Source organism: Triturus cristatus, chromosome 7 (genome assembly GCF_964204655.1).
Source record: "Triturus cristatus chromosome 7, aTriCri1.1, whole genome shotgun sequence".
Classification (NCBI taxonomy): domain Eukaryota; kingdom Metazoa; phylum Chordata; class Amphibia; order Caudata; family Salamandridae; genus Triturus; species Triturus cristatus.
The window spans coordinates 785,602,769-785,616,156 of NC_140590.1; the positions used below are offsets into that span (position 1 = coordinate 785,602,769).

General features: G+C 44.0%; 1 protein-coding gene across 3 annotated transcripts in view; it reads right to left on the reverse strand.

Annotated features, from left to right (window-relative positions):
• THG1L (tRNA-histidine guanylyltransferase 1 like) overlaps positions 1 to 13,388 on the reverse strand; it is a 58,764-nt gene that overhangs the window by 36,967 nt on the left and 8,409 nt on the right. For all 3 annotated transcript variants that reach the window (XM_085617600.1, XM_085617599.1, XM_085617601.1), the window contains exons 2-5: positions 3,180 to 3,356; positions 2,201 to 2,370; positions 1,696 to 1,784; positions 840 to 947 (exon numbers count right to left, since the gene is read on the reverse strand). In XM_085617600.1, the coding sequence (XP_085473726.1) occupies positions 840 to 947; positions 1,696 to 1,784; positions 2,201 to 2,370; positions 3,180 to 3,356 (544 nt within the window). The remainder of the gene's footprint in view (positions 1 to 839; positions 948 to 1,695; positions 1,785 to 2,200; positions 2,371 to 3,179; positions 3,357 to 13,388) is intronic.

Genomic DNA, 13,388 nt, shown 5'->3' on the forward strand with positions numbered 1-13,388 from the left:
AAGAGGAAAAGCGCACAAGAGATCAAGCAGTATACGATGGAGAGAGCATGGGGGCAGATATTTGGCAGGGAGAAGCCCACGAAGGAGCGAGCTGGAAAACAAATGCAGTCTCAGAGTACTGACCTACATTTTTTTTTTTAAAGTATTTCCCTAAAAGGCAGCAGCGGAAAGATACAAGTCAGCAAGTCAAAAGGAAGGTGAAAAAGCTATGTTGCAGGGCAGTAACAAAAACTAGATGAACAAGATGGGGCAAGAATAAGACGCCAGCTAATGAGAATGACAAGCCACCCAATACTAAGCCCACTGGAAGTTTTTGGTAAGACCATAATTGGTCTTTTATAGCCAAGACCTAAAAAATGTATGTGAGTAAATAACTGTGAAATGTGTTTTGTGGTGTAGAGCCCACAATCAAATAGAGCCAAAGAAGTGCCCGTCAATGGTACAATACTCAGACAGCTCCCTTTCTATCCATCTAGTTACCTCCTGGAGACTGTGGCACCATCACGGACACATTGAGTAATCTTGGGCTTGTTCCCTCAACCATGCATGCCTTCCAAGGTGGGATGTTTTTTCAGCCAATTTTTTTTTCAGAGTATTTTATTCTACAGTAGTCACTTTTTTCTGCCAGTATGCCCTAATCTTTGTCTGACGGGAGACTGTTATCCTGAGCTCCAGGACCAACCTCTCTACTATCCGCCTTTTTGCATAAGCAGTGTGAATCTGACGATAGAGTCTCTCACTACTGGCTCAGGCCAAATAGGGTGTACCACACAAGTACAGTCTCTTTTACGACACTCGCTCTCAGACGTACGTCCTCCAACACTGGCTGATCCACTTACCTTCTTCCACAGCAGGAGAGTTCCTTTCCGGTACAATAAGGGCTCGTTGTTATAGTTAATATTGAATTCACTAAACAGAATCTCGTTCTTATCGGCAGCAACTGTACCCTGAAAGGAGAGGAGACAAACATGAGACCTGCAGTGTCTCAAACTGTAAATACGTGCTCAGTAAAAAACAAACGCACAGTGTACTGTCTATTAGGGTTCGATTAAATGTCTCGTCCTCTTAGTCACATCCTAGTTTCTGTACTTGTCTCAGGTGGATTTCATACTGCGGGATCCCCCAGATACAACATTAAAGCTCTCTGCGGTGCCCTGGTGCCAGGTCTGCATTATCGATCAAATACCCAACCGAACAAGTGAAGGCCCAGGGCCCAGGCCGAATGGCGTCAGGTGATCCTGCCTCCTGTGTTCGAAAGAAACAGAACAGCCTCATTGACTTGGGGGCGCTGGGCTCCGCGTGGGAGCCTGCCTCTGGGCGACGGCACAGGAGTGACGATGACGCATCAAGGCGCACAGCTGGGACTAGTTATCAAGGATCCCTACTGTAATTAAGAGGACCCTGCTGAATAAATCAAACCAAAATGCTGGCAGCATCGCTACATTCTTTTTATAGAATCTTTCTGCCACTGACACCACTGTGCCCTGCACTTCGCCATGGAGAATGCCAGGTCCTACATCCTCCCACCAATGAGAACGCAAGGCCCCGCTGCGTTGAGTGATGACATCTCGTCTCCCTTCGCCCTGAAAAGATTGCATGGCCAACGCAGAGTGCAAGCAGTAATATACACAATTAAATCACTATTTGTTATGGACTGCAGGCAATCATTCCACAACACAGCTCCTGCATCCTTACCCGCAACCGCTCCTGCGCTTGCGCCGGTGACAGACCTCCTCCCTGGACGAGTGACCAGAAAGCAGTGTTATACAGGTTGTTAATGTGGCCTGAGGAAGGAATGCAAGTAACAGTTCAATGTCAGCTGAAAAGACGTTCTGCCTTCAGTCAGAGTGCTACTCACTCAAGATGCCAGCTTACACAGAATACAAGATAGCGTAACATACATCGAAAGCAAATAAAATCAGTCATCCACAACCAATCTTGCTACTCCGCCTCCCCTGGACCCCAGAAAATGTTGCAACCTCTGCCACTCTCCTACTATCATACACCAGTGCCCAATCACCTCTCTTGAAAGGGCCCCCTCTCCTCGAGTTTCCGGTCATCCGCGCCACTGATCTCTTTCGGCATCATCAAACACTCTTTACTGGTCAGCGTGACCTTACTGACACTCCCCAATAGTCTCCTAGTCAAAGTCAGCTCGCAGCTGCTGACAGTGGCCTGCTGGCGTTCCCACGGGGCTTACAGTCTGCTTGTCTCCAGCTGAGGTAGTCCTTCAGGTTTCGGTCGCTCGGATACAGCACAGCTCGGCCATCAAACCCCGGTGGGTAGAGGAGGGGCTGCTCCGCAAAGTAATCTTTCCAGTAGAAGACAAAACTCGATGCAAACTGGGAGGCCACGTGAGTCATGAATTTACTGATGGGTAGAGGGGAACGCAAATAGTAAACAGATGATTACAAGTGGGGGAGGGGAGGAGAAATAGCATTAGAAAGCAGCATCACAGAAATACACTATTTAAATAGTACACAAAGTATCAACAGCGGCAGGGCATGGGGGAGCATTACAAAAGGAGGAGAAAGGAAGCAAGACAAAAATGGACATAGCAGAAGAATTACCATAAAACTGGGAGAAAAAAAAAAAGAAGTACAGAAGGAGCAAAGGATGGAAGAGAGAACATATACCAGCAATCTGAGCAAATCGTACCACCGCTTTTCAGACTTGGTCTTACTTGAAGACTCTAAACTGTAGACACACAAAGGAGCCCACACATACTATCTATGAGCTCAGACCTAGGTCTCTGAACGAGGAAATAATTTTGTGCAGTCAGTTAAAATACCTTTGTGGCTATATGTGTTTCCCACTGGTAGTTTTTTCAAAACTGCAACCGAGAAATATAGGCAAGCTAGGGTTAAACAAAATCAATGTAATGACTTTTGACTCAAAATTAGAGCTCACAAGCCTACCCATCTGGCTTTTTCCTGCAGGTTTCATGTCACTTTTTTCGGTAACAGGTGAGAAAGCCACACCTAGTTGCAAGCATAATTTACTATTCCATCTCGAGTTACTGCATGCTAAGGGGAAGAGGGTACGGGCACTTCCAGGTCACCGGGCAAGCACAGACAACTGTGCACGCTCACAAAGCAAGGACAATGTTTTTCAAAAGCTACGGAAAAGTGGCAACACATCAGTTTTCTTCCTTCTTGCTGTAGTTTCACCTTACTCACCTGGCCCGCCTCTTGAACCAATTTGATTTCTTGTGGAAGACGAAGCTATATTCGTCACTCTGGCCATACGCAAGCAAAATGTCTTCCAGCTCCTGCATTACATTCTGTGCACAGCGGTTCATCAAGTGCAGGGCCCGTGCATCATTGGGCTTGGAGAAGTTGTGTTGCTCAGAAAACCTGCACAGAAAATAAATATCAGGTTTACGAACAGGCACGGTTATATTGTGAACAAGCATTTGCAATGCAATCGGTCTCGCCTTTGGGACCTTATATGTATTTAGCTATGCTGTCAGTACATTAGCCTGGGTGCTGAAACAATTACTGTTCTTTAACATGGAGGGAAAGTAAGCACCAAACTGCGTGACACGCCAGGTATGGGAACACATGGAGAGAAATATTGCCTTTCAGCCGTAAATGGTATATTCCAAAGCTCTGTTTTCAATATAAAATCAGGGTTTTGGATGGTCATATCACTGAAAATACAAGATTAAAAAATATATGGTCTTTGGGTGCTCGTGGAAGACAATTTCTATGGACTGGAATCTAGAGAATGCTAAAGTGATTCTGGTATTTTACTGACCTCTGCTGGTGGTTTTCTATCAAGAAAGTTAAATAGGGGCAGTTGCCAGAAAAATAAAGAAAAAGAAAGACCCTCAGCAGAAAGCAATTCTGGTATTTTACTGACCTCTACTGGTCCTTTTCTATCAAGACAGTTAAATAGAGGCAGTTAAACAAGGAGAACACAATTCTGTATTTTACTGACCTCTACTGGTCGTTTTCTATCAAGACAGTTAAATAGAGGTAGTTGAACAACAACAAAAAGTCCCTAAGCAGAAGCAGACATGTCCTAGGGCTGATCTCCAGAGCCCGGAAAGTACATACACATCTAAGTATATACTAAAGTATATACACAAGACGTCTCGAATGCTCGACCTAAAAACTAAAGAACAGTAGTAAAAGGAGAGATGGAAAAAAACCTGCAAGAGTGAGAAAAAGAGACAGGACGTGTAGGGAGATTGGTGAAAGAGGCATGAGTTGTAATCAAACCTAGGCAGCATTAGTATTCAGAAATCTCAGTGTCAGGCTCCTAAGAACATGTTTCGGTTCTTGCACTTATTATTGTGGTTTTTAATTAAGCACAAGGTATGATCGAAATAGTGAAACTTTCAATTCCATTGAAGTATTCTAACCAGGGAGGACAGAAAAACGCCATTACTACTTATAAAAACCATATGCTTAGGTGTTTTACCAAAGTTAAGCGCACACAATTGTGAGATAACAGAAGGTAGTAAGAGCAGTTTTGTTGAGAACTGTGTTGTGTCCTGCGAAATGCTATTGGCCTATTTCTGAGTGCAACATTTGAGACAGGCACTATAAAACCCAGGGAAATCCTGCATGGTATTGGGAAAGATTTTGCACCTTCTAGCAAGTTTTCACGCTCAAATAGGGGCTAATCTACAGAAACGGTCTTTGTGTCTGTGTTTTCAACACAATGTCCCAACATACTGCACAATATTGCCTGCCCAGTTTCCTCCAGGAATAATTTGTGTGTGGAAACTCCTGTGAGTGACCAGCTTTCAAGAAACCCTTGATTGCAAAATTAGGTGAAAGCACAATTTCTCCATTATTTTCCCCCACAACTAAACAGCTGAGAAAGAGGCCATTTGCGTTTCTCGATCTCTGTTTTTCTGGCACTTATGACAAGTAACAGGGAATAAAGAGTTTTGTTCAAGAGTTCACAACTTGTTCAAGTAGTTAAGCAATAATGTGTTCTGTTTAAGAAGCCAGAGCTTAGTATCTTGGCCCCATTTGTGCATAGGAGAGGAAAAACGCAAAGAATAAATAAATAAATGAATACATGAATAAAGAAAAGAGGTGGCTTCAGCGAACCCTTTCTGCATGTTCATCAAACCAGAGAAGTGAGTAAGGCATGAATTGTCAGGGCTGCCCCAAAGGCACCTTTCTCACTGATTGGGTGAGTCCCCTTCCAAACATTTTGCAGGTTCACAGGCTGGTTCCTCCAATGCACTGAGCTGGGAGAGGCATCCACAGCCTTTGCGCCGCTTGTCTTTCCTTGTACTTCCACTAGGATCGCAGTCTAGTTATTGAACCCAGCTCTGTTCAGGTCCCTAGAGCTGCACAGATCTTCACTCCAGCTGCTTGCAAACCTGCCTCTGCCTCTTGGCTCCATAGTCTTCTGATAGCTCTGACTCAAGCAAGGCGAGCAGTGGTGTAGGACTGTTGTTGAGAATAGTGGTGCACGTCACTCTACCTATCATGTGATGCCTCTCAGCTGAGGAGCAACCCAGTATCTGAACTGTTTCTACAGAACTAGGCAGTAGACGCAGGCAGCGGTATAGCAACCTCCTCCATCAGTGCGAGAAAGGATTGTAAGTCATCTCTCCTTTGACCCTGAATGTAGCAAAGGAGAATTTCTTGCAGTGCTGTAGATTACTCTCTTTGCGTGTACCTTTGTTCTGTACTATCCCTTTATCGGGCAATGACCATATTCTGGCATTGGTTCCTGCAGATCCGCCTGGGGTTCGGCAGACTAGTCCATGGTACCCTCCCTGTAAGTGCATCACACGGTCTGTGGCTTCCATCACCAGAGACCTGATCACATTATAGCATTAGTTCCTGCAGCACAGACTGGTCCATGCTGTCCTCGCCGTCAATGCAACTAGGCTGCTGTGCTGTCGATCGCAATCAGCACATTACTTGATTCTGTCAAATCGAACACTAGTGAAACGTCTGCAGTGCAGGCATGAAGATTGTTAGATGCAATGGGTCCAGAAGCCTCATCTCTCTGCATTTTAATCGGCGTGGATGCTTTATGTAGCATTTCTCCAAAGATGGAGCCGGAGGTACAGGCTTTCTGGCATCAGTGCGGGCAGAGGGTATCATGGTCTAAGCAGACCCTTCTAGCTCTGAATTTTAGGCACAGTTTCGCTATTCTGCAGATGCAGCCTCTTCCGGCTGCCCGCCCCCCATCTGATGAACAGGGCCTGGGAGTACTCCAGAGAATGCCAAGGCGCGCAGGGAGCCAAGGCAAATGAGAACTAGATACATTTCAAATCCGGTGCTGCGTTACCATGACAACCGGAGCTGAATCAGGATGCCTCAAGCAGCCTCTGCTGATGCTAGTAAAACAAGAAAACAAGGGAGGTCGGCCGGGCTGGCACGCAGTGCACGCGCGCATGGCGGCGTGCTTTCACTTTAAACTGCGTTTAAAGTGAAAGCATGCCGTGTTTAAAGTGAAAGCACGAGTGTTAAACAAGATGGCGGCTGGCTGTCCACTGTCCTTACATGCACGCGCATGCTGTTAGGTTTGGACAAATGGCGAGAGCAGCCATCTTTGTACATCTCTGCGTGTGCATGTAAGGCTTTCGGAGAATCGATTCCTAAAAGGTACTCGCAATAGCGAGTGCTACGCATGCGCTGCTTTCGCTAGGCGAGACCTGAAAACTAATACCGGTCTTTGAAAGACAAAAGATTTAGAAACCAGAACTCAATAGCACCCAAAAAGCAGGTCAGTGCCCACCCACTCAAAATTACATCCTCAGCAATTCACAGACATGCTCAGCATGTCTAACAACAGCAACATACTCACATTCCGTAGCATGTTCACCCTCGCAGCCTGCCCCATTATCAAAAACAACCAAACATTCATTCCTAAAGACCATCCATCACATTCCAAATAACATCCTCAGGCACCACTCCCACAGCCCATCCTGTCCCAGGCTCACCCTCACAACTCTGAACTTCATAGTCACATTTGCAAATTCCCAGGCAAGGAGTTAATCACTCAAGCGGCTCCAAAGCTTTTAGACACTAGGTGACTAATAAAGGTGAGCAAACCGGCTTATTTATATAGAGAGCTGAGCCAGGGGTCTTGTTTGAGCCTACGGACTAACGCAAGAACTGAACCAACTGTTAATTGATCATTGAAATCAAGCAAATAGGACATCAAAAAATATAAGTCTTCACCGTTATTTGATAGCACGTTTAAGTATTGCAGTTTGGTACATTACACTGGCATTTGATAGTTTTATTAACTTCTAAACATAAACAAAGAAAACTTTAGGAAGAATATCCCATCCCCAGAATGTCTTGACAGCACACAAGTGACAATTTTGTTCACAATATGCAGTATAGGAAAGGTCAAAATTACTACTAAAAAATTACCAATATGAAACCACCTATAAATGAGTCTAGCAGACTCCGACCTATATTATGATGAGATGTTGAATGTTACAATGACAGGAGGTGCAGTTGAGTGATCTGCATAGAAAAGTCAGTATCTTCAGTCTACAATTCACCCACCGGCTACTATCTCATTCTCTATCTCGTTGTATGCAGTATGTATACCATAGAGTTGTCTTTCAGGACCTAAACAAGAACACAAATCACATAATAAATTAATCAAACACTATATTATAAACATCTGTAGAAACTAGTTATGAAAACCGACTTTGAATCAATAGCTAGCGAGCAAAATAATAGAGATTTACTATTTTTTTAAGAGGAACCCGATGGGGCCTTATAGGCATAGAGTGCTCTGGCAGAATTTAATGACGCCTACCACTATACTAACAGCAGCATTTTACAGCAGTTGAAAACATGTCTAGATGAATTTTGCCAGGCCCAGGTATAAAAAGTTGCCATAGTCAAGTTGTGCCACAAGGGTTGCATATGCTCTCCAACTACTGTTGGTCACATATGGCATAACGCAAAGTTGCTGGACGTTGCAAAAGGAAGTTTGAAATCAAGACTGTTTACTGATTTAGAAGGTGAAGGACAAGTTATTGAGCTAAAAATCGACGTAGAGTGAGCAGTATCCCCGCCCCCCCCCCCGTCAGCGAGCAAATTCTCAATTATATCCAAGTTCGAGCCAATGGCTACCCACCCAATCCATTACTTACATTAGGCACGGTTTGAGGGTGACAAGCAGTGGTCATAATGTTTATCCAGAGGGGGACTTGTGTATTATCTGTATACATAAAAAATTTACGGGAACGGTTCACTCAGGCTAAAGGCTCAAAGAATTTATTTTTAAAAGTGTAACAGAGAAGATGCTTGAGATACCCACAGAATGGGTTACAGAGAAAAAAAGGGAAAGGGTGTGGGCTTTGGGGACGATTTAAGAGGAAGGATAGGGACCAATGTAAAAAAAAATCTTAGCTTTTAAGAAGGAAAGTTTTAATTCTATTGAGGACACAGAGGCAGGGATTATGCATCATCTTTCTTTGTTTTATTACTCAGTAGCAGTTCCCAAGTTCGCTACTGCTGTTACATTAACAAAACAGCTTTTGCCAAAGTTAACAGCACCAAAAGTCACGTCTACATCCACTATAAACCTCAATGTAAACTATTTCTCCTTCATGTGTGGAGCCTTCCATCCTAACAGCTAAATGACTGTCTATTCTTGTGATCGACACCTAAGAGGAGGTAATGTAAACACTTACCTAATTCATATAAATGCATCACAGCACCACATACTTCTATCCACAATAATCATTTTGTACATCAACATGACACATTTCCAATAAAATCAAAAGATCAAACATTGATTACATACTCCAGTAACGAAGTATTAATCAGAGGGAGTGATCTTCCAAAGATCATGCGGTTCTCACCTCGGTCTTTAATAGAATCAAAACTTTCCTTCTCAATCAACAGCAAATAAGGTTTACATTATGTTAGGGTTGGAGGCAAGGCTAATGCATGTCAAAAACCTACCCACCAAAATCAGCTCATTGGTCATCTCAAAAGCCTTGCTACATCTGACTATGCACAACAGCCTTCTCTGCCAACGCTAGATATGAAATTGTCTCTTTTATTCATCTTTTTCCTCTTGGCAATAGTAAATGTGACTACCTATCGAGCAAACATTGTGGCAGAAATATTCAAATCCGTAACATCAGACACAGGTCCACATGAGACAACAGCACTACTAGTTTTCCCAAGAATTCATTATCCTTCCAATAAAGCAGTAAGTAGAGACTGGCATACCTACGCCCGGATGCCTAGGAAGACGAATGCCTCTCATCAACTTACAAACCCAAGGTGTTTTCCCACTTTTAGTCTTACGTTATTGGAAGATGTCCTGAAAATATGCCCGATCTAAATTTGTGAACCACTGTGTATGATAATCTCGTTTCTCCCAACTGTGATAAAAACTTCAGGACATGTACAATTACTAACCCCACAGGATGCAGATTCCTCTCCACACAGCAATGTAACAATCTCCTCCATACTAAAGAGCACCTCTTAAAGGTACCCTCCGCCCATGCCTGTAGGATAAAGCCTGCAGCAAATGCTGGCAAGCCCGGAACTGTTCAGCTTTCTCTGCAATCCTCCATGCCATTAACTTCAAGGTATTTTCAAAGTCCAGAAGATGTGGGCCGGCTTAACAATCTGTCGGAATCAAGGGACATTGAGGTAGCACCACTGACAAATTCTACAACAGCTCCAGCATTGCTGAGAACCAAGCCTGTGATCTCTATATCCGAGACATCAGAATCAGATACACTGCCAGACATCTCATCTTCACCGAGGCTCTAGCTATCATGGAAAAAGGGTGAAAGGCGTACCTCTGAGCCCCCATTCATTTCTGAACGAATGCATCCAATGCCTTCGCTCCTGGACCTAGGAGCCAGCTTATATATTCCAGTACTTGATTTTTAAATCTGGATGCAAAAAGGTCTGTTGCGCAAGGACCCCATCTGAGCCTTATAGCCAATACCACGTCCAGTTGCTCACATCCTGAATAAACCTGGAATTCCAATTTGCCCAAGTCATGGTGTCCAATTACGTATTCTACAGTTACGGAGATCTAACACTCCAGACAGAAATGCCAGAAGTCCTTCGTCATCTCCGCCAATCTCCTGAACCAAGTACACCCCAGCTAGTTGATTTACTGGACCATGGAGACATTGTCCACTTTCAGAAGGATAAAGTAGGAAACTCTGCCCCTTGTGAACCACTGGATTACTAATAATCCTGCAAAAAAAACTCCAAGTGATTGATATGGAGATTCAGTTTGTCATCTGTCATCAATGGAAATATCTCCACATCTGCCTCTCCAACCCAAACAAGTGGTGTCTAACTTGATCATTAAGTCCAGGGCTGGACCAAATACTGCCCTTTCATTCCAAGTCTCTATGTGATCCAGCCACCATTGGATCTCCGTTCAGGCTTCCTACGACTGGGTGGACAACTCCAAGTATGTCATATCTCTTCTAAGATGAAAGGCCTACAGTATCTAAAGTGCCCTGTAATGGAGTGAACACAGAAGCATGGCATGAATGGATGGCGAGAGAAGTCTCCAAATTGTGATTAGCTGTCTGAGTGAGAGTATGTCCCTTCGAAGGGCTTTCCTTAACTCCCTTTTGATCCAGACCATCTTCTTAGCCAGAAGGCTAAGAGTGGAAGCCAATGAATCTATTAGAAAACCCAGAAGAGTCCCCGAGTGACTTGGAAGTAGTTCAGCATCTGACTGAGCAGGAACCTCAGATCCTGAAGCAATGCAATAGTACAGATTGTGCTTTAGTTGCCAGGCAGAATGTGATCCAAGCAAATTATCAGTCTCATGTCCCATACTCTCAGGTATTCTACGGAACACTGTAACTTAAGGAAGCACCATGGGGCCGACAAAAAGCCCAAAACGCAACCCTACAAATCCATACACCAGTCCCATCCAACAAAACTCCTGTAAAGAGCGAAAATAGAGACTATCAGTGTTGAGACGGATAAGTCCCTGGTATGGTGATGGACGTGCACCCTGACATGAGTGCCCCAGCTGGAACGGTATCTAGATGCTTGGTACTAATTTTTGGTAATCGGAGAACACCGACCATGCATGTGCACCATGACCTAGGGCGGTCTCAAGGATTCCAGTCTTGTAATATTGGGAGGGGCACACAAAGAGTTAACCTCCTACTGGAGAAGGGCAACTGCTCAAGAGCAGTCCCTCCTAGTGGAGAAGGGCTACTGCTCAAGATGAGTGATGGCAGCATACCGTTTTGTAATAGCGACAGGTAGTGTGAACAGGCCTTTTTACCTGTGGTGTGTGGTAAAGTAGATGAAGGCCTGTGGGTTTCATGATGGAAACCCGGGGCCCTGGACATGCATATGGAGGTAGATGAGCCATCACAGACAAATTTGTCGGCTGCCTGCATTCCTGAGAGCTAGGAGGAACATGCACACTGGAAGAAAGGAAATCCCAGCTCTCCTTTGCATTTCAAAAGGACTGTGATTCTGGAGAAGTCACTGGTCAGTGAGGCCTGAGCACACTGTCAGAGAGAGATGAAGGAATTAATAAGAGAGACACTGTAGACATAGAATCCTAAACAGCAGAGCTAGGTCCATTGTTAACTTGTCAGGCATACATCAGTGAGGCCGTCATCCAGATGTGATATTCTAGTCACTCCCATGGCCTGTGTTGTGGGGCTATCATGGCTGGAGTCGTTCCTACTGTGACGGACTGATTCCTGTACAAAGGGCAGGACAGACAAGTAGGCACTTCAAAGGAGGCAACATCCACAGCACGTATTTCAAAGACAGAGACACTAAATCACATCTGCGTCTGAAACAGATTATAACAAGCATTTTCAATGCAATAGGTCTCACATTTACACGAGTTTAAGCTATTTGCATTGTAAATGTGTTATGATCTGTAAGCTGTGACTCTCTTCTGTTCAGAATCTTGTCCACGTCATGGAATGGAGTGATGCATCGTGTGATGGATCATTCATTCCAGAGCTCGGACGATGGATGATCGGTTGGTGCTGTTGTATCGCTCCTGCTATGATCTTGAATAAATCTACATTACTGACATATGGAATGGATCGAGCGTATCATTACACTGGCGACGAGGATGGGCTCCGAACCCACGCGTGCAAAGCACAATGTATTAGCGAGTCTTACCATTGGGCCCCACAAGCTGCTTCCGCGAGATATCAGTTCAGCGCTGATGGTATTCTACGTGCGTGTTCTGAAAGACTTGGAACGCTAGGCTTGATACGCACGTCTTTACGTTGCGTCGTCATTCCGATGGCCATTTTGTTAACGGTTACCCTCACAACGCTGAAGAAACGAAGGAAATGTTTTTTTTTGCTTCACAATAACTTTATGTGAACACGACAACTGTATTAACGTGTATTACAGACTTGCATGAACTTGTAAGGACTTCATAAACTGGTAAGGATATTATAAAAATAAAAAAAAAGGGAAGAAAACGAGGATATTATCCACGATCTCATTGGGCACATGAATTAATTATTGGGACAATTTAAAAAAAAAAAAATTATGCACATTTTCAACAGTGATTCATGCCCCAAGAACTGGTCTTTATTAGGAGACTTTTAGTCTGTTAGGACCTTTATGAGTTATTCATCGTTTTAACGTCACAGCATTATTATAAATATAAAAAGAGTAAAGAAGAGATACTCACATCACAATGGCTTCATCTACTTGTATGTCACAACCGCCTGCCTTTCTATCAGAGAAAGGTGACCCAATTCTCCCTTGGAAAAGATGGAAAAATCTTTTTGACTCGTACATTGTTGCCATAGGTGGGGAGAAGTTTTCGGCAACTAGGAAACAAGCCATTCTCCTTCATAATTTGGGCGTGGAAGGAAGAAATATCTATGATAGCATGGACCCGATCCCAATTGGTAATGGTGATGGTTCCCCAGCTGATGTATACGAGATGTCTTTTGACTATGCAGGAAAGGTATTTTGGTCCTCGCATCAACGTGGTCCTGGAAAGACATACGTTTTTTACCAGAATTCAGGATCCTTTGGAACGTGTAGGCAGCTATGTTGCTTCTTTGAAAACTCTCGCACGTACGTGCGAGTTTGGTGACCTTTCGGACTCGCTGGCGAGAGATCAATTAGTAAGGTGCACTAACAGTGTTCGTGTTCAAGAGAAACTTTTGTAAAAAAATCCTTCTTTGGTTGAGGCGGTAGCTATCGTTGAAGGCATGGAGAATACTTCCACGTGGGTGAAGGAAATCAGAAAGAATAGAGAAGATAAGAGTCAGAAGCTCAGTGAGGTGCACGTCGTAGAAGAGGGCGACAATCCTGAGACTTGCATTAGTTTGGCTAAAATCTCCACCTCTGACAATACCAAGACTATTGAGAAGGACACACGCATGCGTGTTCCTTCTAAAGGTGTTCAAAACAAAGTGGAGCGTGACCACCGTT